The 27,230-nt window shown below is 41.7% G+C and overlaps 2 protein-coding genes across 3 annotated transcripts; one reads left to right on the forward strand and one right to left on the reverse strand.

The window, feature by feature from the left end:
• Positions 1 to 50: 50 nt before the first annotated feature.
• NOP16 (NOP16 nucleolar protein) lies at positions 51 to 18,786 on the forward strand. Its single transcript, XM_070937174.1, has 5 exons — positions 51 to 240; positions 15,227 to 15,329; positions 15,969 to 16,035; positions 16,442 to 16,548; positions 17,678 to 18,786. Exons 1-5 carry the CDS (start codon positions 134 to 136, stop codon positions 17,816 to 17,818), a joined length of 525 nt encoding a protein of 174 aa, XP_070793275.1. The 5' UTR covers positions 51 to 133; the 3' UTR covers positions 17,819 to 18,786.
• ARL10 (ARF like GTPase 10) lies at positions 18,745 to 26,815 on the reverse strand. 2 transcript variants are annotated; one of them, XM_070937173.1, is made up of 4 exons: positions 26,404 to 26,815; positions 22,634 to 22,802; positions 20,786 to 20,961; positions 18,745 to 20,293 (listed from the first exon to the last, which is right to left on the reverse strand). In XM_070937173.1, exons 1-4 carry the CDS (start codon positions 26,599 to 26,601, stop codon positions 20,099 to 20,101), a joined length of 738 nt encoding a protein of 245 aa, XP_070793274.1. In that variant the 5' UTR covers positions 26,602 to 26,815; the 3' UTR covers positions 18,745 to 20,098. The 2 variants fall into 2 exon arrangements, with proteins under 2 accessions (XP_070793274.1, XP_070793273.1); XM_070937172.1 differs by having other exon boundaries at positions 22,634 to 22,805.
• Between the last annotated feature and the right edge of the window lie 415 nt (positions 26,816 to 27,230).

Below are 27,230 nucleotides of genomic sequence, written 5' to 3' on the forward strand. Positions count from 1 at the left end.
GACAGGCAGAACTACCGCTCCCATCCTCCATTGCGACCATCGGCCCGACGGATGCTTTGCCTGCGACCGTAGGGCTCGTAGCGGGGAAGCGCGTGCTCCTTTTTCCAAGTTCGGTCTCGAGAAGCCCGCCACGATGCCGAAAGCCAAGCAGAAGCAGCGTCGGAAGAAGTATAATTACAACGTCGACCGCAAAAAACTGAACCGGGCTTTCCGCAAACGGTCGGCGCCTCGGATACAATGGTGAGTAGAGGAAAGTGGCTGTTCAGTGGGTCGTTATTTGGGGGCGAGCTCCGGTTTAGATAGGAGGGCTGGTCCCTGTCCTCGGTCATTTGAGACGTCCGAAAGGCGCCAGGTTTTCCAATGCTGCCTTTGCACCACGTCTGGCCCAGATTTAGGTTGCCTAGGATTTATTTAGCCTATTTTCTGCGTTTGAGATACACCTGGAACCAACCGTAAAGTCTGGGCTGATTTAACACGCTAGCTAGGCTTAAAATGCGGGAGGCTGGTTCGTAATTCGCCTGCCCCGCTTTAGCATCGCTCCCAAAGGCCGTCGAATCCAGCTTTCTCTACTGCACGGGTGGGCAAATGTGGCCCTTTTACAACCTGTGGACTTCAACTCCCAGAATTCCTGAGACAGCCGAGCTGTCTCAGGAATTCTGGGAGTTGAAGTCCACAGGTTGTAAAAGGGCCACATTTGCCCGCCCCTGCTCTACAGTAATAGCAGCGCCGCTTCTGTTCTAACTAAGCGTTGAAATAACGCTTAGTTGAAATAATCATTTTGAAATAATGATTTTTTTAAAATGAAATAATCATTTTTTTAAAATGATGTTGGCTAGAATCTAGATCGTGTTCAAAACCTGTCAACGTGGGATCTGTTCCAAAAGCAACCCCATCGTGCATATTTCTTTATTTGGGTTGTATTATGTTATCAGCTAAAGGGATCTGGGTAGTTTGGAGCGGCTTAAGGGCAGGAAAATAATGCATTACAAAAACTGCAACAACATAAGCCACGTGTCCTCATTCTAAAATTAAAATTCTACATCCCTGTTGTCTCACTTTTCCTTCCCTTTTCCTTAGTTGCACACTTTAAGTAGCTCCTCCTTTATCCCTGAATTTTTTTCCCATTTTCTAAATAACTACTATTTACTCCTTTTTTTTTTAAAAAAAATAGGTTTTATTAAACAGTTTTCTTCATTTTATATCACAATTTAGATCTTTACAGCGCTCTGGTATCAGTATATCTCCTAAGTACATACAAATTATTTTTGTTATTTTTTGTTTCCTTTTGTGTACATATCTATTCTATACAATGCATCAATATTGCAATTATATACCTATATATATTACCGTTTATTATCACATCTTAATTTATTTCTACGTTCTTATTCTTTGCTTCTATTCTCCAGCCAGTTATACCATGTGTCCCAAATCAGATTTTATTCCGTTTCACCTTTCTTTTATTTCCATTGTTAGCCCGTCCATCTCCGCACATTTTAACACTTTTTTTATCACCATTTCATCAGAGGAAGTATTATTGTTTTTCCAGTATTGTGCATAGATGATTCTAGCTGCTGTTATTATGTGTGATATGATATACTGAGTTTTGTTATGTTGTTTAACTCTTCAAAAAACTTCTTCCCTAATTTTATTGGTATGGTTTGGAATAAAAATAGAATTTTTGGTAGTATATTCATTTTAATTGTGGCTTTTCTTCCGATTAGTGATAATTTTAATTTTTTCTTATTGCCCAGGTCCTTTTTTATTTGCTGGAGTAACTTATAATTATCCTCTTTAATTGATGAGCATTTTGCTGTCAACCAAATTCCCAGATAACTTTCTTAGTTATCTGTATTTCTAGTTTCCTCTCTAGTTCTTTTTTCTGGCTGTTAGTAAGATTTTTGGTTATTATTTTTGTCTTTTACTTATTTAATTTAAGCCCCACCACCTTACCAAATTATTCTATTTTCTGTATTAATTTAGTTCCTGTTTCTAGTGGCTCCTCTAAAATAAACACTAGGTCATCTGCAAAGGCTTGTACTTGTATTGTATTGTATTCTTTTTTTATATGTAGACCTTTTATTTCTTGTTCTTGTCAGATATAATCTAATAATACTTATAAAATAAAATAAATAATAGAGGTGATAAGGGGCATCCCTGTCTTACACCTTTGGCTATACTAAATTGTTCTGTTATTTGCCCATTTATTATCACTTTTGCTGTTTGACTAGAGCAGGGGGTCAGCAACCTGCGGCTCTGGAGCCACATATGGCTGTTTCACCTCTCTGTTGCAGCTCCCTGTCAAAATATGCATCACAACCACCAATGTGCGACACCCGCTGGCATGCGATTTATTGAGCTTTTCAACCCCTGGTAGGCCAACCATGAATAAATTCAACAAAATAAAAGTTTCAGAAGAAAACAGAACGTTTAATTCAACTACATATGTTTTGTGGCCGCTCAAGAAATAGTCAGGCAAGGGAAGGGTTTTGTGGCTCCTGGTGTTTTCTTTTCTGTGGGAAATGGATCCAAATGGCTCTTTGAGTGTTTAAGATTGCAGACCCCTGGACTAGAGTATATTACACTTATCATCCCCACAAATTTCTCCCCAAAATTTATAATCTTTAGTTGTTGAATAATAACCTGCCAGCATAGATGGTCTTTTGCTTTTTCTTCTGCCATTAGATGGCACTGCAGGTTAACTTTTCATCTCAGCTCAATACTTTCAGAACTTTCACTTCTTTAAACAAAGTATTATTTAAGCAATCAGTATTGTAACAATCCATTCAAAAAAAAATGTACATTCCATTCAGTCATTCAAAACCTTAGTGTCCAATTGTTTTTACAGTTCCCAAATCGTATTTTCTTTTTCTTCAATAAAAAATTAATAAAAATTTAATAGGCTCTCAGTTGTGCATTCCTTGCTGCCCCAATTTTCTGGATGTGAGTGGGAGTACACACCCGCACCCACTCCTCCTCAGCCACTCTTATTGATCGTCCAGGTATATTAAAGAGAAACTTTCTAGACAATAAAATTAAATTGACCTCACCTTGATGTCATAGGCTGGTTTTTTACTTTTCCTTTTGTTGCGGCTGCCCCAGCTTTTCAGTGATTTCTAGGTCGCTTTCTCTCGCTGTCCAATTTGAGGAGCTTCTTCCGGTCTTTCCAGGGAGTTTGCAATGCTCCTCTTGTTGGTCATCCCTACAGGGCGATTTAGGTCACAGAGGACCCTCGGACAGCGGAGATATCGACGACTCTTTGGGAGCCACCAAAGAGTCCATTGTACTGCCGTGACGCTGGCAACGCCTCCCAATCTTTTTATTCTCTGCTAGCATAGATTGTCAAATGCTTTTTGCGCATCTAGAAATATCAATGCTGCTTGCTTTTCAGGGTGGGCTTTGTAAAATTCAAGGACATTCATGATCATTCTAGTATTATTTCTCAACTATCTTTTTGGCAGGAACCCATTTTGGTCCGGATGGATAAGTTCGTTTAATAGTCTTTTTACTCTTTCTGCAATTATCGCAGTAAATATTTTATAATTGGCATTTAATAATGAGATAGGCCTATAATTTTTAAGCTGCTGGTGATCTGTATCTTCTTTAGATATTAATACAATATATATACCTCTGTCCATGATTTTGGTAATTTAGCTTCTGCTAATACTTCGTTGAATAGTTCCAGTATTAATGTCTCAAATGGTTCTTGTATAGTTTTTTTTTAATTAAAAAAAAACTTTATTAAACATATAAAAGCAAAATACTACACTATGTATACACAAAACACATATATATCAATATAAACAACACTACATAAAAGAAAAGGTGATCTCTACAATCTCTTTGTAGCCGATATTGTGGTTAGGCCCCTGTCTATTAAATATTGTTTGATAATCTCTTCCGGTATGTCTTCTTGCCTATGCAAGTCTTTAAAGAATTTTTGAATTATATTTTTTTTATCTTCCATCCGATGCTGCAGGTTCTCTTTCTCATCTTGCAGTTACTGTATTAATTTCTTCTCTTTCTCTTTTTTTAATTTGTGTCTCCCTGGTTTATTTGCATGTTCAAAAAAATTTTGTTTCGCTTTCATCCAAGTTAACGCTGCTGCCTGGTAACTTGAATGAAGGAATGAATTGTATTGAGAAACACAAGGTTATTGACATTGGAGGGACATGACTTGCAATTAGGTTGGCATGCTTTTTTATGGTATGGGAAAAATAAGATACATGGTTACTTCCAAAGACATTATATAAAAAATGCTTTGTTATTATTATGGGAAAAAATTAGAGAACAACACTACTTGAAGATACCAGTCTTGCTTTCGATGATGGAAGCACTTATACATCCAAATATTATTAATATGGGAAATATTGTTAGATACAAAGTTATTTTGTCAGAAAAGGGGGAACTTAAAATTAAATGTGAATTGGAAAAGCAGAAGATTGATATGGATTGGTACACACAGCTGCAAATACAATCTAGATATGAAAAGGATGCTAAACTTTATGGTTTTTATATGGAACTGACAGAATTGGATATTGACAGGAATAGAAGAGAGAATGATAAAAAGTTGTACAGTTACTTATTGAGTGTTAAATCAGAAGAAGAACAAGTCAAAGAAACAATGATAGTATGGGCAAAAAACTTTGGTCACACGGTAGAGCTAGATAAATGGCAGCAACTATGGAATAGGAATTACAAATTAACATTGTCAAGGAAAACTTATATAAGATGTTTTACAGATGGCACTTAGCACCAGAAAGACTGGCCAAAATGTTTAAAGATAAATCAATTAAATGCTGGAAATGCCAACAGACACCGGGATCGTATTATCATATGTGGTGGACATGTGGGGAAGCAAAAAGATACTGGGCAAAAATTTGTATGTGGCTGGAGAAGGTGAACGCAACAACATATTGATTTAACACTGGAATTGTTCCTGTTGGGGATTTTACCAGGTATTTATAGTAAAGAAACCATATATTTGATTATTCATGTAATAACCGCAGCTAGAATTGTATTTGCACAAAATTGGAAAAGCAAAGAGATACCTGCAGATGAAAAAGTGATTTAAGAAAATATTAGAATGTGCAGAAATGAACAGAGTAACACTTGCAATTCCAGAAAAGGAAAAATCAGATTATTATAATATATGGGAGTTATTTTATCAATAGTTAGAGAAATATGAAAGCAATGTATTATAAAAATAGATAAGTAAAGAAGAGATGTTAGGTTTATGTTATTTTATTAGTATTATTATTTAATATTAATGTAAGAAATGAATATAGTGGTAAGTTTGTTAAAACACAAAGAATTTTATACTCAGATGACACACTGTTTAATGTAAGATGGAATGTTTGTATTAAAAGAATTTAAAAAAAAATTAAAAAATTGTTTCGTGAATTTAACAATCTCCTGTGCACTGCTTGGAGTGTCCAAGCTTGGGTGTTTATCAGTCAGTTATGACGTCACTGAGTTGGAATTTCTTTGGCCACGCCTTCCTCCTTCCAGCTGAGCCTCTCAGTTTTTCCAACTCAGTCAGAGGAAAGACTTGTCAGAGTTGGCTCTTCAATTTAAATTAAATTTTACTCTTTCTTACTAGTTAATTTGGCTAAATTCTTCAAATATTCAAAAAAAACCCACAAAAACCCGAGCCTCTTTAAATTCGGCTTGGGTGGCTGTGTGAGTGAGGTGTGAGTCAGCTGCTGAGCGCTCTGCAAAGCGGCGATTAGATCGCTCCTGTGGCGGCCATTGCTCCATGACCCAGAATTGCAGCAAAAGGCTTGGAAGGGGCTTTGTGAGCCTCAGAGAGGTCCGAGGCTTCGGATTTTGCCGCAGATTGATGCAGGAGTGCCGCGGATCACAGGGGAGAGCGCGCTGACCGCTTGGCCAATAGTCGCCATTGTGTTGGCGGCGGCCATTTTGTTTGGGCTAAAAAATGCAGCAGGCTATTATTTTGAAGCAGCTGGGCAAAAATTGACAAGGATCTGCAATTTGGGAGCCGGACTTTCTTCTGATCACGCAAGCAAACCGTGTTCGTTTGATTCAGCGTTTGTGGCCCTTGGAGACTGTATAACCGGCCCTTTTGTCCCCTTAACTATTGGGGTGCCCTCCTAATTGCTGCTGCTGCCTGTTTTATTGCAAACAAAGCATGTTGCCGGGTTAGCAATTTAAAATAAGCCCTGAACTGCGCAGTGAGTAACTTTTACTTTATTGTCTTAATTGAATCTCTAAATTGTGTCCATTATGGCCAATAGCAATGATTCTGAGGAGTCTTTTACACCCCAACCTCAGCCAGAAGGCTCTAACAGAAGGCCAAGATTGAGATCCAGTAAGCCTTCTGTTAGCACACAGGCAAAACAGTCTAAATCTTCTGTTGCTGCTGATAAGGATGCCTTGAGAAGACAAAAAGCCTTAGAAAAGCATTTTGCAAAAGCTCAACAACAGGCTGCTGCTCCCAAATCCCCTGTGGGTTCAGGGGATCAGGGTGGGGCTTCTCATATTTTTCCCACTGTTATACAAACTCAGGAAATTCAAGAGGAGCAACCTAACTGGCCTCCCCCTATTATTCAGGAACAACATGGGTTTCAGGCTGTTCCCTTTCAGAAAGGATATGTCCGGCCCACTGCTCAAGCCCCTTCTGAGACTTCTCAGGTGCCAGGTAGACAGGGCTCTGTCCCTTCAGCCACCTTTACACCCACAGCAGCAGGACTCCGCCCACCGGAGCCGGTGCACCAAACCTTGTCCTCAGAATTACGTTTGCCATTGTGCAAACCATTACTCAAGGTATTGATGAGGCACTAAACCAAAAAGGTATTTTGGCTCCTTCCCATCCAGGGCCTTCCAGAGCAGCCCGTGTCTCAGCCAGCTAGACATAGGGATTACAGGGAGGAATCCTATCAGGATACTCAATCCCTTCGCAGTGAGGATTCACTGGAAAGTGAAGAGGAATTAGGTGAAGTTGAGATGTCGGGATGAGGGCATTGTTCAGGATAAGCCAGTTTATTCTGGTTTATTCCGACCTCATCTTTTCAGAACCTTATTGCTTAAGGCTAAAATGACTGCTAATATGGGTCAAGTGAAGAAATCTGCTTCAACTTCTAAGGATTCTCAGGATCTGTGTGCCAGCCTGTTTTCTGAACAGGTCACTATTCAGGAGGTTATTCTATCGCCACAGTTTTTTGTAGATACAATTAAAAGGCAGTGGGAACATCCCATTTCTGTTCCTCCCCCTAATGGCATGGATAAAAAGATGTATTCAGTAGAGAAGGAACTTGAGGATCTCCTCCAAATTCCTACAGTGGATTCTCCCTTGACTAATTTGGCTTCTGCTTCTATTCTTCCCTCTGATAACGCAGAAGGATTGAAATCTGAGGATAGAAAGGCGGATTTGGCCACGCGCAAGATTCATCAGGCTGCGGCTTGGGCGCTTAGATCTGCTACAGGGGCTTCCTTTATGGCCAGAACATCGCTCCTATGGTTTAAGCAGCTTCAGACCAGGGGTTCCCCAGAGGATCTTCGCCTACAGCAAGATCTTAGTAAGCTGATTGCTGCAACAGAATACACAGCAGATGCTTCTATTACTGCTGCAAAGTTTGCCTCTAGGGCTCTAGCTTCTAATGTGGCATCTAGACGTTTGTTATGGCTGCGCCAATGACAGGTGGATGCCAGGTCTAAAGGACGTTTGGCAGCTGCACCCTTTAAGGGACAACAGCTCTTTGGAGATGTGTTAGATCCCATCCTGGTGGAAGGGAAAGACAAGAGGAAGGTGCTACCCCAGATGAATAGGAGATATGATAGGACATCAACTCCTTATTATCGTAGGCAGCCCTTTCGGAATACGGAGGCGGGATTCTCCACTCCCAGTCTCAGAGACCTTACTTCCAGGCAGGAGACAGATCTCAGGACAGGTCAGGGTTTTGAGACAGGTCCAGGCGCCCCTACAGGGGTTCAGGGGGATGCCCCTACCACCGTTCCAAGTGACTCTTGGGCCCACATCCCTATTGGCGGCAGGTTAAAGATGTTTGCCGACCAGTGGAGGGATTCCACCACGGACGTGTGGGCTTTACAAACTGTGACTCTCGGACTAACTTTAGAATTTTGTTCTAGACCCCCTCATCATTTCATTCAGTGTCCAGTACCCAGGGAGGCCACCAAGAGGGCCATGATGGAGACCGAAATTCAGCATTTGCTGGGTATCTCAGCCATAGAACCGGTACCGACTGGTCAAAGGGGTTTGGGGTTTTACTCTGTACTCTTTCTGGTACCCAAGAGTTCGGGGGGTTAAAGGGCAATTTTGAACCTGAAAGACCTCAGTATCCATATAAAGTACAAGAGGTTCAAAATGCACTCACTGCATTCGGTCCTGGGAGGCCTCAGACACGCGTATTTCTTGTCATCAATAGATCTCAAAGAGGCCTGCCTCGACATACCCATAAGGTTCTCCCACAGGAGGTTTCTCAGGTTTGCCTTTGCGGGCCGTCACTGGCAAAACAGGGCCCTTCCATTTGGCCTATTGTCAGCACCATGCACCTTCACCAAATTACTAGACGTGGTGGCGGCGCGTTTGCAAGCCCATCCTGTCCGCCTACAGTGCTACCTGGACGATGTGCTGATCCAGTCATCGTCCCCCAGTCAGGCAGAGCAGGACCTACATCTCACCATCCAGACCCTGCAGGATCACGGCTTCTCAGTAAACTGGGAGAAAAGCCATCTGACTCTGTCTTCCAGGCTGGTACATTTGGGGGCGGTAATAGACACCAAATTATCCCAGGTGTTTCTATCACAGGACCGCACGGACAGTATAAGACAGCTGATAAGGCAGGTTCAGACATCAGGCTCAGTGACCTTTCTTCTGCTTTCTCAACTGCTGGGGAAGATGATACCTTGCCTAGCTATAGTTCCTGGGCTCGGTTACACACCAGGGCCTTGCAGTGGTTCCTCCTCCCCAGTCAGAAGTTAGGGCGCAGCAACTCACTGAACAGGATCGGGGTTCCTCCACAGGTGCTTCGCTCCTTGGATTGGTGGCTGTTGAAGGCCTTGGAAAAAGGATGTCTGTTTCGGGATCCTCCCAGACTGATATTGACATCGGACGCCAGCCTTTTCGGCTGGGGGGGCGCATCTGGGGTCCTCGGTGACTCAAGGGTGTTGGTCTCAGGAGGATCTTCGCAACGATATCAACTGGCTGGAGCTGAGGGCGGCACACCTGGCGCTTCAACACTTTCAGGCCAAGCTGTCGGATTAACATGTTCTGCTGTTAACAGACAATGTCACGGCCAAGGCGCATGTCAAACGTCAGGGAGGCGCTGATTCAAAAGACCTCATGCACGAAGCGAGGAAGCTGTGTCTCTGGGCGGAGCGACATCTTTGGTCCTTGAAAGCAGAACACATCGCCGGGACATCCAACTCCACAGCAGATTGGTTGAGCCAAACTATGATAGACCAGGCCGAATGGCGCCTTCACCCGGACTTGTTTCATCTCATCACAGTTCGTTTCGGGGACCCGATACTGGACTTGTTTGCTACCCCACAGAATGCTCAACTGCCACGGTTTTTCACCAGGTTTTGGACTCCGGCGGCCGAAGGGGTCAATGCCCTTTGCTGCCCGTGGCCGACCGGGTTGTGTACGCATTTCCCCTGATTCCCCTACTCCAGAGGGTGATCGGGAAGATTCTGGAGGAGCAGGCAGAGGTATTACTAGTGGCACCGTATTGGCCGAGACGCCCATGGTTCGCAGACCTCATGCCACTGTCGACAGAGCGACCCTGGATATTACCACCGCACTGGGTCTCCCTCAGTTGGCGCCCTTCAACATCCAGATCCTCAATGGCTCAAGTTAGCCGCCTGGCGATTGAGCAGGAAGCTCTCCGGAAGGAGCACTACCCCTCTGAGGTAATTTCCACCATTTTGGTTTCTAGGAAACAGTCTACAGTTCGCATCTATCAAGCCACCTGGGCGGTGTTTTGTTGATGGCGCGCTAAGAACTTTGTGCCGACAGCCACGACGGTTCCACAGGTCCTCACTTTTTGCAGCATGGTCTCAAAAAGAAATTATCCACCAATATGTTGCGTTGTCACATTGCGGCCTTGACAACTCTTTTACCAGGTGAGGGACCTATTTCTCTTTCGCATCATCCCAAGGTTCGCAGTTTTTTGAAAGGTGCTGCCAACTTGTTGCCGCCTGTTGTTCACCGCTACCCAACTTGGGACCTATCACTAGTCTTGCAGGCGCTCACCTCGCCTCCTTTTGAGCCTTTGCGGACTGCCACACTTAGGCTTTTCACATTTAAAGTTGCCTTTTTAGTTGCTATTACTTCTGCACACAGAATTTCTGAACTAGCGGCACTTTCAGTCCGCCAGGATTCGTGCATTTGTCACCCAGACCGTGTCATTCTTCACTTGGACCCTACATTTGTACCAAAAGTTAATTCCTGGTTCCATAGGGCACAGGAACTTATTCTACCGGACTTTTGCCCTAATCCTAGGAATTGACTGAGAAGCGCTGGCATACGCTTGATGTGCGCAGGGCCTTGTGTCATTATGTCAAGCAGACGGCCCCCTTTCGATGGATGGAGGCCCTGTTTATGTCATTTCAGCCCATGTTGATGGGGAAGAAAGTTTCACCATCTACTGTTGATTGTTGGCTCAAGGCATGCATTGCCTTGGCGTATGAACATCAGACTTGTCCAGTGCCATGGCACATCACGGCACACTCTACTCGCAGTGCAGCCACTTCGGCTGCTTGGGCTACGCAAGCATCCATTTTGGACATCTGCAGAGCCGCGACTTGGACTACTCCTTCACCGTTCGTGAGGCACTACAAGCTGGACCAATTCGCATCGGCGGAGGCGGCGTTTGGGAGGCGTGTCTTACAGAGAGTACTGCCGGCCGAGGGGACCCTGGACCGATCTGCTTCCCTCCCATCATCAATTTAGCTTGGGTATATCCCACTCTTGGACACTCCAAGCAGTGCACAGGAGATTGAACATTGGGTTTATCTTGAACGTTCCATCTATGTGCGCTGCTGGAGTGTCCAAATCCCACCCTGGCTTGTGCTGGTCCGGGGTCCAGGAGTGGTCGGTTCTTCTATCAGACGGCGTCTTCCCTGGTTCCGGTTTCGTTGAAAAAACTGAGAGGCTCAGCCAGAAGGAGGAAGGCGTGGCCAAAGAAATTCCAACTCAGTGACATCATAACTGACTGATAAACACCCACACTTGGACACTCCAGCAGTGCACATAGATGGAACGTTCAAGGTAAGCCCAACATTCATTTTGTGCCATCTCTTCTTGTGTCATTAAATTTATTTTATGTTTTATTAAATCTCTTTTTCCTTTTATTTTATTATTTTATATAGTGAGGAATCAGGAGATAAAGAATGAGATGGAAGAGATGAAGGGAGACATTTCTGGAGATATCCAAAAACTGGATGACAAAATGGGGATGATACAACAGGCAATATCCGAGAATGAACAGAAAATGCAATTGGTGGAAATAAAAGCAGAACAAACAGAAAAGAAACTAGAAACGTAGGAACAGAAACTTATTGCAGCAAATAGGGATCTGGAAGAGGCGATAGTCCATTTAGAAATGAAAAAAGCTGCATTCTTCTTGAGATTTCAAAATATAATGGAAAACAAGGAAGAAGACTTACTAAAGATTATGACAGAACTATTAACGGACACCCTACAGAAAACCAAACAGGAGATCCAAGGTGACATCGATGAGATATATAGAATACACACAAATTATGCAAGACGGCATAAATTATCAATGGAGGTATACGTGCGGTTCTCCAGGAAAACAAGAGATTAAATTTACAAGAGGACAAGGGATGAACCAATGGTTTATAAAGGAAGAGAAATTCAAACTCTAACGAGTTCCAAGAAGGGTCAGGGAGCAGAGAAGACACTATCAATTTTTAACTATGCAACTGATCAAGTACAATGTTATGTTTGGGTGGCTCATCCCAGAAGGAATGTTGATTTCGTGGTAGGACAAGAAATTCAAAATTGACACTGTGGATAAAGTGCAGGAATTCTATGAGCATTACTTTACCATGGATGAGGAGCAAGAAAGTAGGCAAGAGATAGAGTGTAAGAGTCAAGAAGAACAGTACCTAGAAAGGAAAGAGGCAGATCAAGATAAAAGAAGACGGATAGAAACAGAATGATATGAACGAGAAGGTGCAAAAAGAAGAGTACAGAGAGAAACAAGAACAACTAGAAAACAGAGACCTACCGTGTTTCCCCGAAACTAGGACATGTCTGGATAATAATCCCAATTGGGCTTTTGAGCGCATGCGCTAAAATAAGTCCCCCCCCCAAAAAATAAGCCGCCCCCAAAATACTTAGACGCATGTGCAGCTTCTGATGTTCTAACCCATTTCTGATGATGTTCTCCTCCTGGGCGGCTCATCCTTGAAGGAATGTTGATTTTGTGGTAGGACAAGAAATTCAAAATTGACACCATGGATAAAGTGCAGGAATTCTATGAGCATTACTTTACCATGAATGAGAAGCAAGAAAGTAGGGAAGAGATAGAGTGTAAGAGTTAAGAACAGCAACTAGAAAGGAAAGAGGCAGATCAAGATAAAAGAAGACAGATGGAAACAGAATGATATGAATGAGAAGGTGCAAAAACAAAGAGTACAGAGAGAAACAAGAACAACTAGAAAACCGAGACCTACTGTGTTTCCCTGAAACTAGGACATTTCCGGATAATAAGCCCAATTGGGCTTCGAGCGCATGTGCTAAAATAAGCCCCCCCCCCAAAAAAAATAAGCCCCTCCAAAATACTTAGACACATGTGCAACTTCTGATGTTCTAACCCATTTCTGATGTTTTTCTCCTCTGTGGTGGTGGCAGTGCGTTCAGCTTCCTTAATCTGGCTTGCTGATCTCAGCCGGCGAGGGGGAGTGGTGGGGCGGCGGCGAAGCGAGATGCATGGAGCAGGACAGAGCTCTCCTTGCCATCTCTTCTTCCTTCTCTTATGGCCAGCCCCCTGCAGGCCAAGCTCAGCCATGGGCGGGGAGCAGTGGCCGGGCTGGCTGAGCTGCATCTGTTGGGGCTGCCCTCTGCGTGGCTGCCTGGCATCTCACTGCCGGGTGCCTGGGAAGAGTAAGCGAGACCTGCAGGAGGAAGGGAAGATGGGCAAGGGTGCCGTGAGGCTCCCCTCCCCAGGAAGAGTCTGGCCCAGTCATTGTCTGGTCCAGTGACTCTCGATGCAGAGTGGCTTCCTGGGCATGCTGGGGGCAAGCCGATGTGCTTGGGTGGAGGGAACGCAGGGCGATCGGAGGGGAGAGGAGCGGGAGGGAAGGGGAGGTCTCCAGCGACTATCACCATAGAGCGGGAAGTGCACTCCCAGAGCGGCCACTTCCCTGGCTGGGGTTTGGAAGCCACAGAGGCAGAGTTTGGGGGAGAGAAAGAAAGACTTCTGCTGCTTCTGCTGCTGGCTGCATGCAAGGAAAGCAGCAGAAGTTGTTCTTTCTCTCCCCCCAAACTCCACCTATGCAGCTTCCAAACTCTGGCTGGAAGTGGAAAAGAGGCCATTCATGCCAGCCGCCTGCTGCCAAGTCTTCTGCCAGTTGGCCTAGAACATTGCACCCTTCTCCATTTTGCGGGCAGCCAGGGCAGAGAGGCAGCAATGGGCAAAGGGAGCCGCAGCCCTGCATGGAGAGTCCGTCCACAATGACGTGGTGAGGCCTGGGAAGCATGCAAGTGAGGGGGGACAGGCACTCGTGCGGCTTGGCGCCTTCCGGCCGCTTGCATTCCACACACCCCTGCAGGAGGGAAGGGGCTTGATGGCGGTGCGCAGGGGGAGCCTCTCTCTGCCAGACTCCCAGGTGTGAGTGCGTAGGCTGCCCAGGGCGAAAATAATAAGACCCCCTGAAAATAAGGCCAAGCCCTTATTTCGGGGTTCAAAAAAATATAAGGTCTTATTTTTGGGGAAACACGGTATATACAAACAATAAGATGGAGGAGGAAATTAAGATGATTTCAATCAATATTAATGGTCTGAACTCACCAGAAAAAGAAAACAAACATTTATAAGATTACAAAAATAGAATATGGATATAGTCTGTTTACAAGAAGTTCATATCAAGAAGCAATATGGCAACATATTAGAATATCGCAAAATTGGGAAGCTCCACATATCTTTAGCACACCAAAAGAAGAAAGGGATAGCCTTATATATTAAAGAGTGGCTAAAACCTAAACAAATTTACGCAGATGAGGAAGGAAGAATAAGAATAGTAAAAAACCAAAAACGAATACTGCTTGCTACGATTTGTGCACCAAACAATAACCAGAAGGAATTCTACCGTAAATTACATAATATAATAACAGAGACAGAATATGAAAACGTGTCTAGCAGGTGACTTTAACGCAGTAGTAGATATCAAGAAAGACTACAAAAGAAAAATAACAAGAAAAAAAGAATTTTACCAAATACATTTTTTGAGATGACACAAGAATTAAATCTACAAGATATATGGAGAGAACTAAATTTAAAGAAAAACCAATATACCTTTTACTCAAGCCCACATAACTCATGGTCAAGAATAGATATGGTATGGATGAACCTAGACATGAGAAGAAACATAGAGGAAGTAGACATTAAAAAACCACAGAATGAAAATGGCTCAATTCAAAAGTTATGGCGAGCACTTCATTATCATTGCTATAACAACTCCTTTTCATGTGTGAAAAAGGTAAAATATTCAAGGTGATGGGTAAATTTTAAAAAAGTAATGAAGTGAACACAAATTATGCTAAAGACTGCCTCTTAATGATATTTGGAATATCTTTAGACAGATATGTTGAAATACATAGATATTTTTTAGACACTAGCCTTGTACAGGATCAATCCTATTATGAGACGAGATAGCTGCCATACACAACCAGTTTTGTATGTCATGAAATACCAGCAGATTGTCATTTAAAGTGATCTTTTACCTTTACAATTGTGGAAAGAGACGGGCACATATATATTTGAGGTTTTCAGCATCAAATCAACTTTCCACTGTTCTGTGCACTTGAATTGGGAAAGAGGGCTGCCATTTGTTGCTTTGTTTTGGGTTCAAAATCTGTCTTGATTATTATTGAAAAGGGAGGAATCTCTTCTAGATTGCATAACATTGATGCATTATTATGATTATTATTATGATTATTATTTAACATTGAAGCAGGGTGCTTTATTTCTCTCTCCCCCTCCCCTTCATTTCTCTTCAGTGCTCAAATCCGACATGCTTGGGATAGCACCAAATCAGCTTCTAAGAATTTGGCAGAAATGGGCCTGGCTGTTGATCCAAACAAGGCAATTCCCATTCCAAAGGTTAGTGCTGTATGAATTCCAAGAACAGTTAATCACTTCAAAGTTGAAGGAAAACACTAAATCAATGTTTATCGTTTAGGAGCTTGTATTACTTATTTGGATGTTGTTCCAGGAAGACAATAATTGGAAAATGAAAATAGTATAACTGATTAGAAAAGTACATTGTGAAAATGTTTGTAAATTTTTCCAGTAAATCTCAGATGGTATTGGTTAAATACAAAGTATGCATGAGAAATAACATTGTAACTAAACTGTCATTAACCCAGTTTTTGGTTTAGAGATAAATTCTTTTGTCCAACTATCTTACTTTTTAGAAATTGAATTTGAAATAGTTGAAGAGCTATTTCCAATTCTTGGCATTTCATTTAGGCAAGTGACAATCACCATCTTGTATTCACTTAATGCCCCCTGGTGCTGACATCCATAGCTATGCTGAGCAATAAATGGTAGAGTGCTACTATAGAGAGTTATAAAATAGCTGTCACCATTTGTATTGTATAATAATTTGAAACTGTGTGATGTAAAACTGCATCCAAGTTTACCATTATAAAATGATAATGATGTGGTAAAAAGAAAATACAAAATAATTCCTAGCAGCCTTTTTGTATAATGTGAATTGCCATGTCTTTTAAATTACAGGATACAAAAATGGAACTTGATGGACAAGAGGCAGGGACAACTGTTAGGAAGCCATATGTAATAAATGGTGGGTATTACTTCATATTGGCATAATTTGATAGACATGTCATTCTTCATAAGAAAATTCTTCATTAGAAGTCTTGCTATTCCAATTAAGTGCAGTTTTCTTTTCTTCATTATTTATTACCAAATGTAGCAGATATTCAATTTTTTTGTGGTTTTAAATACAAACTATTTTACAATCGGTTGGATAATCATTAGAAATTAGGGTGAGAGAACAAATACATTGTGTCTGCTGATATGAAAATAATGCATCTTTTCCAAACAAGCCTGGACATGTCTCCTATTGGAGGGAAAGGATATGACTTCCATGATGTAAAGGTTGGGTAGAGCTATTCTATTTCCACAAAAGGAGGTTTCACAGTGTGCTCACATTTCTTAATACCTTCTTGCTTTCTTTTCTTTATGCCCAGAATTAGAATATGAAGCCAGCTTCCCAGAGGAAAAATCTGAGACCCTCTCCAGAGATCTTATTGACTACGTCAAACACATGATTCAGAATCATGGTGAAAATTATAAGGTAGAGATAATTTTGTTGTTATTTCCAACTGAAGTTATTTTGTTTAGATAAACTGCAATACATCATTAGAAAATGATATGAAAATCAGATTAGAGAATCCCAATTACAATATTTGAAGTGAGGAGGACTGGCTGTTACTACTACATCATGCCAATCCGTTTGCCTCCTGCACTGGTTTCCAGTTATTCCAAGGCCAATTTTAATAGAATTTTAACCTGTAAATCGGGTGAAATCCAGCAGGTTCTGACATGTTCTAGAGAACCGGTAGCGGAAATTTTGAGCAGTTCGGAAAACTGGTAAATACCACCTCTGACTGGCCCCGGAGTGGGGTGGGAATGGAGATTTTGCAATATCCTTCCCTTGGAGTGGGGCAGGAATGGAGATTTTGTAGTATCCTTCCCCTGCCATGCCCAACAAACCACACCATGCCTACCAAGCCACGCCCAAAGAACCAATAGTAAAAAAAATTGCATTTCACCACTGCTGTAAATGCCTTTGAAACAGCTTGGCTGGGCGAGATCTCCTCTCACAGGGAAGTAAGTATTTAAAACAGAAGATCTTCGCAGTACTAACATTTTCTCCAGAGAGACTCTTATAGATTGCATGGTTGGAACTTTATTTTCCCCACACATTTTTAAAAACTCTATTCAGATCTTGGCATGGGTTTTAATATGACTTTCATGATGGTTAAGTCTTGTATTCATTTATAGAATTATTGAAACATTATGCATTATATAGGCAGTTTTAGGAAAGGATTTGTTTCTTCTAGTTTCTCATATTGCTTTGTACAGTGTTTCTTGCTTGACAACATATATGATTGTTTTGAAATGGACATTTGAACTGAAGTTAAGCAATTAGGGCCCTTCAGATGATTTATACTGGAGTGCTTACACTCCTTTGCTGCAGGCAGAATTCATAATATCTGTAGAGCAACTGGTTAAATTGCATCTAGCATCTGAATCTACCTTTTATTTTATTGGAGTTCTGTGGTTGTATTTGCTTTATATATAGGCTGTCCTTGAGACTTGGATGTTTAATGTACTGCTTACTTTCTGGGTGTGGTTTCTAAAACTATGTGTTAATATAAAACCGCTTCTCTATTAATTTATGCTTGTAATTTACTGCCTAGGCTATGGCTCGTGATGAGAAGAACTATTACCAGGATACACCAAAACAAATAAAGAGGAAGATCAATGTGTATAAACGCTTCTATCCCGAGGAGTACCAAATATTCATTGCATCTTTACGGCCAGAAAAAATGGAGCAATAATTATGAGGAGGAAAAGATGCTGAAACATTATTTCATCTGGCATGGATTTAAGTGACTGAGATTGAAAAACTGATATTTGAATTACATAAAATATTGCCTTCTAAAGAGAAATAAGAAAATACAGGTGGAACTTTGATTCTCCAAAATTCTGCAGAAATTTTAAGTCAGCTTTCAGGTTCATTTATTTCACTGAAGGTTCTTCAAGGCAAAATAGCTCTTAGTGACAAAAATATTTTTGCCTTGAAGAGACCTTGGTTGACATATGACTTCTCTAAACCTAGTGTCAATAATAGAGCATATTGAAAAAATATTTTAGTTACAAGAGCAGAGGTTAATTGTACACCGACTTGTCCACTTCTTGTGCATTTTGGAAAGACAGCACAATAGTAGTAGCCTCAAATAGTAGTTTCCTTTCTCAGAAATAAGATGTGGACATCAAGATTAAAGCCTCAAAACTAGTGCATTTGGGCCAGAAAGAGCTATCTCTACTCTCCAATAAGAGACTATCCCAGAGAGATGCTAACTCACTCAATGAGCATTAGTCCATATTTATGAGAGGGAAGAAGCCACCACTCTGCTGATGGCAATGTTGGAATGAGGGTTCCTAATGTGAGGTACATTATGGATTGTCTTGTCAAGCCATCTTTCCTTAGCTATTTTAAAAGTAGAAGCCGCATTGGTTCTTTTTCTCTGAAGACTGAAACTGCAGTTGTACGTTGTCATGCAGCTACTACAGGAATTTGCAGTTGATGAAGTCTGAATTCTGTAGAGGAACTGGTGTAGCTCTACAAGTGTTGAAGCACCTGGAAAACACGGGACTAAAAAGCTGTCTAATCTCATGTAGAGTCTGATGAAAATGACCATTAGCAATAATTGTCCTGATTTGTACGCAGGATTCCTCAAGTGGTGAAGAGCAGAGTCACATCTTACATCACAAGATTTATTGATAAAAAGTACAAAGCATTTGTTAGCAATTGCCTGTGGCATATACGGCTAAGATGTATTATCCAGGTTTCCTATATTTTCAATAGGATAAGGGGGGAGGGGTTGGTTAAAACATAAATTGTGCAAAAGCAGCTTAGTCCAAACAAAAATCCTGATCTGCCAAGAGAAGAGGGAGCAATGGAGAGCAATGTTATATGCATCATTTTCCTATTTAAGAAACAGCATCATTCCTACTTTTAACATCATAAGAGCTGTAGAGAGAAATTGCCTAAAGATGGGATTGGCTTCCTGCACATGTAGAATTATGCTTTAATACAGAGGTAAGACAAATGATTGCTTTTTTTCTTCATTAGAAATTTAGGAGAATGGTATTGGTAGCTCCTATGATGTGGCTTACCTGTATGTTGTAACAGCCATTACTAGTTCACAATAGCTTTTGCATAGATAACATTTTGTTTCTATAATGGAACAGAAATAAAAACTTTTAACAATCTCTGATAGGTTGGGAACAAATAGGGATATTCAAATACATGCTGAAGAACTTTGCCTTATCAGGGACACCTGCAGGTGTTGGCCTGCATCTCAAACTTCCCAGCCAACCCGGGAATTTGACAGTTGAGCTTACTTAGTTTGGAGGATGTCCGTTTTGTGCATCTCTTTGTGGTCTAATCCAGACTTTCCAATTCCCTTGACCAATATCAAATATCTAGTCTTTTAGAGGTTACCTCAGAATCAAGTAATAAATAAGAAGATAGCAGAGTCTTAGTGACTGAAGTAGCTTTGGCATCAGTTCAAGGCACAACTGTTCCAACATGCATAGCCAGAAATAAAAGATATTCCATTAAGGATTCCACAAATCTAGATAAGCCATCAGTTTCAGTACTTACCACTTTCCGTTAACTGCAATCAGGATGAATTTTGCCCTTTATGGGCCAAGACTAACCCCCAGCTTTTGAAATAACGAAGTCATTTCATAGGCAAAGAGCTTATGAAATGACTTTCTTAGCTTCCTCTATATAAAGTCATTGCATTACTTCTTCCTGCTTATTGTAAAGTCAACTATAGTAGATCCAGTAAAGAAGAATGCAAAGTGCACATATTGGTATTACAGTTCTTTAGATTTGTGAAAAGAGCAGTTGTTTTCAATAGTCTCTGAGATTGATGGATGCCCCCCTCAAGCAATGCACTTTGCCTTTTCTTCCCCCTTATCCAGAGCAGTAGAAGTTATCTTCAAGGCTATATTGGCAGGTGGCATTCCTTCTCCAAAAGCATTTGGGTGAATGCCGCGGTGGACTTTCCTGACCATGCAGAAAAAGTTATTGCTGAGAGGTGCAATCACAGGGAGTCCATCTTGTTTGAATGGGCAAGAATTTTGACCAGCAGGTGCTTCAAGTGAAGAACACTGTTTGCAGTGGCCAGACCAGCAGAAGTTGCACTTGTGGGCAAGAGAAAGAATTTCCTCTGACTATCCAGGTTGTGTAAGGCCAACTCCTCTTGCAATTCTGCCACACTCAGGGCATCATTCTTGTCCTAAAATAGATATGCAAACAATCATTTTAAAAAACTTTAGGCCTTTTCTTATAAGAGCTATGCCACAATTTTGTATTTTTCATCATTTGGGTGAGGATTAAGCTTAATATATGCTAGTGTTTCTTTTTTCACTTCTTGAAATTAGTAAGAAATCGTTATTGGTGATCTACTGTTACATTTTGGTTGCGTTCTTGCAAACCTTAGAGATTTTTGAAGTACAGAAAAGTAATCTAGGAATCCAGTCAAAGGAATCTTGGAGTCACGTGCAGTTCTATAATTGTAAGTTGCTCTTCCATCTATATCAGGGGTATCAAATTGGCGGTTCATGGGCCGGATGCATCATGCACAGATCATGCCCATCCCAGCTCCATGAAGGGGAAAAAACAGTGAAATGTCACGTGACTTCAATATGATGCAGCGAGTTTGACACCCATGATCTATAACAAGCTAAAATTTAAGAATATCACATGTGAAAGATAGCAAGGGACTCACCTGTTTGTTAGCTAAGACTATCAAAGGCAGCTGAGGGTCCTCAGCTAGCAGGCAGTGGAGCTCCTGCCGAGCAATGTGAAGGCGTGGGCCATCTGCAGAGTCTACAACGAACACCAAAATGTGGGCTCTGCTCAGATACTGGTTCCAATAGAAGCGTAGATTTTGGCTCCCACCAACTAGTATAACAAAGAGCAAAAATACAAGTTAACTGAATAGCATTCTTTCTCATTCTGATGTCCTCCAGTGTTTAATTGCAGTGCCCACATCTGACAAACAAATCATGAGAAAATAATACTTTACATCATATCATGAGCATCTTTCCCATGCCTGAAATGCAGGTGTGGATTTAAATGAGGGAGAATTTTCTCTATCTATATATATAAAAGCAAAAACCACTCATGCTATAATCATGAAATCTCCAGAACCATAAAGCCTACAAACTTGAAATTTGCCACATATGTTCCTCTTGACTTCTAGGTGCAAACTAAGAAAGGATTTTTTGAAATGACCATCAGAGCATTAGTATTTCCTATATTATTATTAACGCTCTGATGCTAAGGAGTTCTACTTCCCCTCCCCACCTGAAATCTGTTCCATGCTCTGATGCTAAGGAGTTCTACTCTCCCTCCCCACTTCAAAAGAAATCTGTTCCAAATGCAAAACACAAGCAGAGGAGAGGACTTTCAGTTTTACTTTCACAGCAGCAAGCAGGGGATAAGATAGGGGAGGCTTCTGTGGGGCAAGGCTGATGGAGAGGAGTGGGACAGGATAGGAGACATTTCTGTGGGGCAAGGCTGAGGGAGAGAAGGGGAGAGGAGAGGCCGATCGTAACTATTCATTAATATTCAAGCTGCAAGTGTCAATTTATCATGCCCCATCACATAGTTTCATAGCGAAGCATGGGTATCCAGCTAGTTATGTATAAATACCTATCATAGCCTCCCATGCATTGTTCAGGCCAAAAAAATACAAAAATGGACAAGTCATAGGAGATTCCCAGCACAGAAAACATAAATTCAGTTCAGAAGGGGGGTTTCAAGATAGTTTTCCCTTAGTTCGATATGATATTAAATAGAAAACCTATGTTAACATAGGTCAGTTTTTTAAAAAGTTGGCTATTTGTTTGGATATTATTAACCTCAGGCTTTTTGAGACTTAGTTTATGGTGTAAACAAACTGACTTACATAGTTACAAGTTAAATGTGGTTTCTGTGAACAAAGCCAGTGATTGCTATCATAGAGGGGAAGTGTTCTGACGTAGGCTTCCTGATACAGTAAAAGCACACAATGAGGCCCAAAAATCCTCTTTATTTCAATGGCTGTGAATTCTCAGTTCATTCACAGATGAGTCCCAAATAGTTGTAAAGAGTCCGACAGAAGTCTGCCACAGTTCTTCGGGATAAGTCTGATAAACACCCACCTTTGCCTTCCTTGACACGCTGCCAAGACCTAATTAGCAATTAACTTTGCAAGGCCACACGGAACACAGAGTCAACATGGAGTTGAAACCGGCCAGCAAGAACAACAGGTCCCCTGTTCCTCTGCCTCACTGATGTCCGACTCTGGAGGCTCTGGAGTCTGCACATAACTCCCAGATGGTCCTGGCCCCATCTCTGCCTCCAATGCAGAGCCGTCGTCCAAGCCTTCCCCAGACTCCAGGATTGGCCCATGTTCCTCCCCAGCGTCCTCGCTTTTCAACTCTGCTGCCAGCTCCGCAGGCCGCTGGCGGACCACAACAGGAAGACGTTCCAGATCAATCTTTCCTGCACAAGTGCCAGATTACTATCCCTTACCTTGCCACACATGCAGTATGTTGCAGATTGTGCCCTATTTCCAAACAGGGTTTACCTTCTAGAAGATCCATCTGGAGCCCACTGGCCTGCAGCTGCACTGAGTTAAAGCCTTGAGTAGGTGCTATGTGCTTCTTGGCTTCTGGACTACATACATGGTGAAGAATGGTGCTTTTTCCAGCCCCATCCAAACCGAGAATCAAAACTTGGTATTCACAGTAATGTGGCTGCTAGGAGAAAAAGAGTTCAGGTTAGTCCAGGCAGTAATTGATTAAAATAATGGAAAACCACCTAACCCTGGCTTATCCCTGAAAAGATGGCTGTGCTAAAATATTCAAATGAGACAATAAGCAAGCAGGAAAAAATAAATTTAAGTTGTGGGTAGTATTTAGAATAGTCCTGCTTGTCAAGAGCATAGTTGATCTATAAATTTAGCAAATTAATCACTCATTCTTGACAGCTTTAGGGAAAAATAATGACAGCCTAGTCGAATGTGGAGGCTGATGGATTATTAATTTAGGATACCAATCCTGAAAGAAAGGATCATATATCACACATGCTGTATGAGTAATACATAAAAATAATTGCTCCTATTGAGGGCCTTGTACAGGTACCCTGTTTTCCCCCAAATAAGACATCCCCTGATAATAAGCCCAATTGGGCTTTTGCGCGCATGGCAATAAGGCCAAGCGCTTATTTCAGGGTTCAAAAAAATATAAGACAGGGTCTTATTTTTGGGGAAACACAGTAACTGGGGGCCTTGTCCAGGTTATCATTCTGATATTTAGGTTGCATGGGTGTGTTTGTTTTTATTATTTTCTGGATTTTGTAAGCTGCCCAGAATCTGAATGGGTTGTTATATTTAAAAAAAATTTGAATTAAACCACTGATACAGGAGATGTGTTGGCTATTGGTTTCTCCCCAAGTGCAATTCAAGGATTGGTCATCAACCATAATGTCCTAAAGGGCTCAGTGCCCTTTATGAATGGAGAGATGAGACTGGATCTCTCCATTCATTCATTCTGCCTGCCTAATCCAAAGGTCCCCTTCCATCAAAAAATAGGATAGCAGAGAACATACAGAAGCATTCTCAGTCATGTCTACCCTTCTATGGAATATGACTCCTTCTTCACCAGAAGTGTAGGAAGTTGTCTTCTGTCTCACAGAATCCAGAGATTGGAGGCTTTTGGTGACTTAATGATTAAGTGGAGATAGCATAAAAGATAAAAATGTGAGATTAAAGTGTTTGATTAACTGTATTTTCTGTACTCTAAAACTCAATGGAGTAAAGCAGTTTATAAATCTTACAGATAATAAATGGATAACTTTGTTAAACAAAACACGGAAACAGCCAACGCAACCTTTCCTACATAGAAATCCCATCCAGTATTGCTTTTCCTGGTGGAAGAATTCATTAAAAATTTCCTAAAATTATTACAAACTTATGGGTCCTCTACCTAACCCTGTAAGGGTAAGTATTACTGGTAGCACCTTGAATTATGCCAGTGAAAACAAACAGGAAGTCAAGACTGGATTATGAGTAAAACAAAACTCAAGTAAAACATGAGTAAAATAAAAATCAACAAGCAATTTACCTTCCATGTTTTTTATAAGTGAAACGCATTTCAAGAGCAGTTCTATGTATACCAAACTAGAAATGAGTGAGACATGGATCACTGTAGTCAGCTCTAGCCATTAGAATGAATTGGAATTTATTCAGGAAATAAGTTTGTATCAACATATGCTGCCTGGATAAAAGCTCAGGAACTTAATTTAGTCAGGGAAAAGGCATAGCTCTCACTAGCACTGCCTCCTAAGGAATCTTTTATGACAGAGAAACAGTGGCATTATGAGGATTTTAATTATCTACACATAAACAGAATGAAGAAGTCAGCTAAGGAAGTCTGCCTCTTTTCATCTTTACCCAAGGCCCTTGTTTTTGGCTCTCTAAATCTGCTCACTTTGCAAAAACTTTGTTACAAAAAGTTATTTTTCTTCTTGTATTGCTTTTATAAGCTGACACCACCAAAATGGTTTGAGGTTGGCGACTATACAAATTGAATAAATAAAAAACGTAAGCAGAACCCCAATGGAACAGATCAAAAGCTTGTTTGGTCCAGGAGTTGGATCCCATAGAGGCCAAGCATGTGTCTTTGAGAAACCCACAAAAGAGGACAATATAGAGTAGTAAATATAGAGTAGTACCATCCTCCTGTTCATCCATCCCTCCATCCACCAGGAAACAATATTGAGAGTGGTTACATGAGTTAATTGATGTTTAGCCTTCATTTATTTGAATCTAATCCTTGTTTTAAATCCCTCCAACCCAGTGGCGATTCTTACATTTTTCTGGTAACCTAGTCCAGAACCCACATGAGTGTTGCGGTGGCCTAGAGGCGGAGCTCTTGCCTCACTCACGATCAGGAGGCTGTGAGTTCGGTCCTTGGTAGAGGCAGATATTTCTCTCTCTGGGCAGAATGAGAATATGACTGCTGAACAAAACTCTGCATTGGTGACAGGAAGGGCATCCAGCCAGTAAACACTCAGCTCCATTCAGTTGCCTGGACTTCACACCACAAGGGTTTATGTGGTCGTTAAAAGAAGAACATGATGATGATGATAGACCAGAACCCACATAATGAATTGTGTGTATGTCTAACTTTCTCAACACTCAACATTTAAGGGTGATCCTGGAATGCAGCATTAGAAGTGCAAAATCAGCAGCTGCCCAAAAGGGAGATTAGTCCGCAAGAGCTTAACATCTAAGCAATTAATCACAATTCTTTTGCCTTTCCTTCTATATATTTCTATGGTGCCACATGGAATTTAAGACTGAAGCTTGCAATCCTATAGGCAGTTATTGGGCTCAAAGTAACTTCTTTGAAGTATTATTTCTCTTATATGCACGCCCATGTAGTTCTACCATAAGCCTTCTCAGAAACTTAGTGAAAAAGTTTTTCTAAAAAAAGTACTGTAGATAAAGAATAATTTTGGATCCAACCTTTCCTACTTCTTTGTCATTTTACAAGATTCCCCCAAAAGTGGTGCAGGGCTATCTTCTCTAGAAGTCACTTTAATTCCTCTCAGCACGTTTATTTCTTATGGTGTTTATAATTCTATTACCCTTTATGATGTTTTCCACTTCTTCAACTGGGACAACTTATCTATTATTTCCTGATCCTTATTATTGGCCTCCTTTCAATAAATACTATACTGGCAGCTTTCTAGCCGGATAAGCTATCTTAAAAACAAATTATGCAACTTTCTCAGATTAGCAGTTGAATTTCTAGGGCTAGGCCATCATTAGTAAATCAGTAATTTGTCCACTACTTCTAGAAATTGATCCGCTGGTGTCTTACGCCCCAATCCACTCCCTCACTCCGATTTGGTGCCTTTAATCAAAAATACAGGGAGAAGTCCCTACAGTTTTCTCAGAAACATTTCACTGACTGTGTCTAAGAAGGAATGTATCAAACTCAAAAGACACACAATCTTGTGTGTAAAGCAAGAGCAGAACACATGGTATCCCAGTTTCTAGCCTGATGCCTTTTACCCCTAGACTAACACGCTGACTTCTCAAGGTCTTCCTTTGGTCCCATAAACAGATATGGAACTGTATGCCCAAACCACCAAGTTCTAAGCTAATGTGAACATAATAGCGATCTTGTTTCCTGAAAACCGGCTAAGTGCTTTCCTAAATTCGCAGCGTTCTCTCCCACCCCATCTCCAAGACTGAGCCGGATGCAGCTACCAGTTCTCTCGGAAAAAAAGTAACATTTGTTCCAGGCTGCGGAAGAGCCGGCCTCGACGGAGAGAGGCTTCCCTTACCTCCGCTTCCTTTCGCGCGTTGCAAGCTCGTAGCTCCGCTTCCAGCTGCCGCTCCCACCGACTTCTCCAGCCGACGCAGCTGTCATCGGCGTCTCGGAAGTAGACTTTCCATGCAATGAAAAGGAGAGAACCGAGGGCTGCTACCGCGGCGCCCAGCGCCAGGCTCAGGTGTCGGAAAGCGGCAACAGCAGCAGCCATGGGCTTCCAGCGATCTCCTCTCGGCCAGGAGCTCCTCCGCTTTGCTGCTCGGTTTAGCCGGTCCTCTCCTTTATTCGGCCAGGCGTCCTCCTCCTCCAGCGCAACTGAGCTCAGCGGCTCGCCTCCTAGGAAGTCTCCGACAGGAGATTCACTTGACCGACCGCTCCCGTTCAGTCTAAAGCAGCAGCGGGAGAATTTCCCGGCCGGTAGCAAACGGCAATAGCAACAGCAGCAAGCAGTGGGCCGAGTATCGTGACGTCACTCGCCCAGTTAAAGGGGATGGGCTCCCTCTGCGCAATTTCCACCAAGAGCTCCATGGTTCTTGGGAGCCAGCTTTCAAGGTGATGTGCTTCACCTGTTGGGTGATCCCTTCAGAGGAAGGTATTTGTGCTGCTTTGAATGATGGGGACAACACTCGAGAAGCCTGAAACAAAAACTGTCCTGCGTATACATATTTTAATGTTACAATCAGGAACTATGTTTTCCCAATTGTCAGTGTGTGTACATTTTCTGCTTATATCCCTAGCTTTATCCCTAAATACTGGACCATTTTTCTCTGTGGTTGGGATTGCAAAAGATTGCAGGGAGGAATGTTTCTCCACTCTGCTAAGAAATGTCACTGATGAGGG

This window comes from Pituophis catenifer, unplaced genomic scaffold (genome assembly GCF_029215685.1).
Source record: "Pituophis catenifer annectens isolate HBS135680 unplaced genomic scaffold, rPitCat1.0.hap2 SCAF_2, whole genome shotgun sequence".
NCBI lineage: Eukaryota > Metazoa > Chordata > Lepidosauria > Squamata > Colubridae > Pituophis > Pituophis catenifer.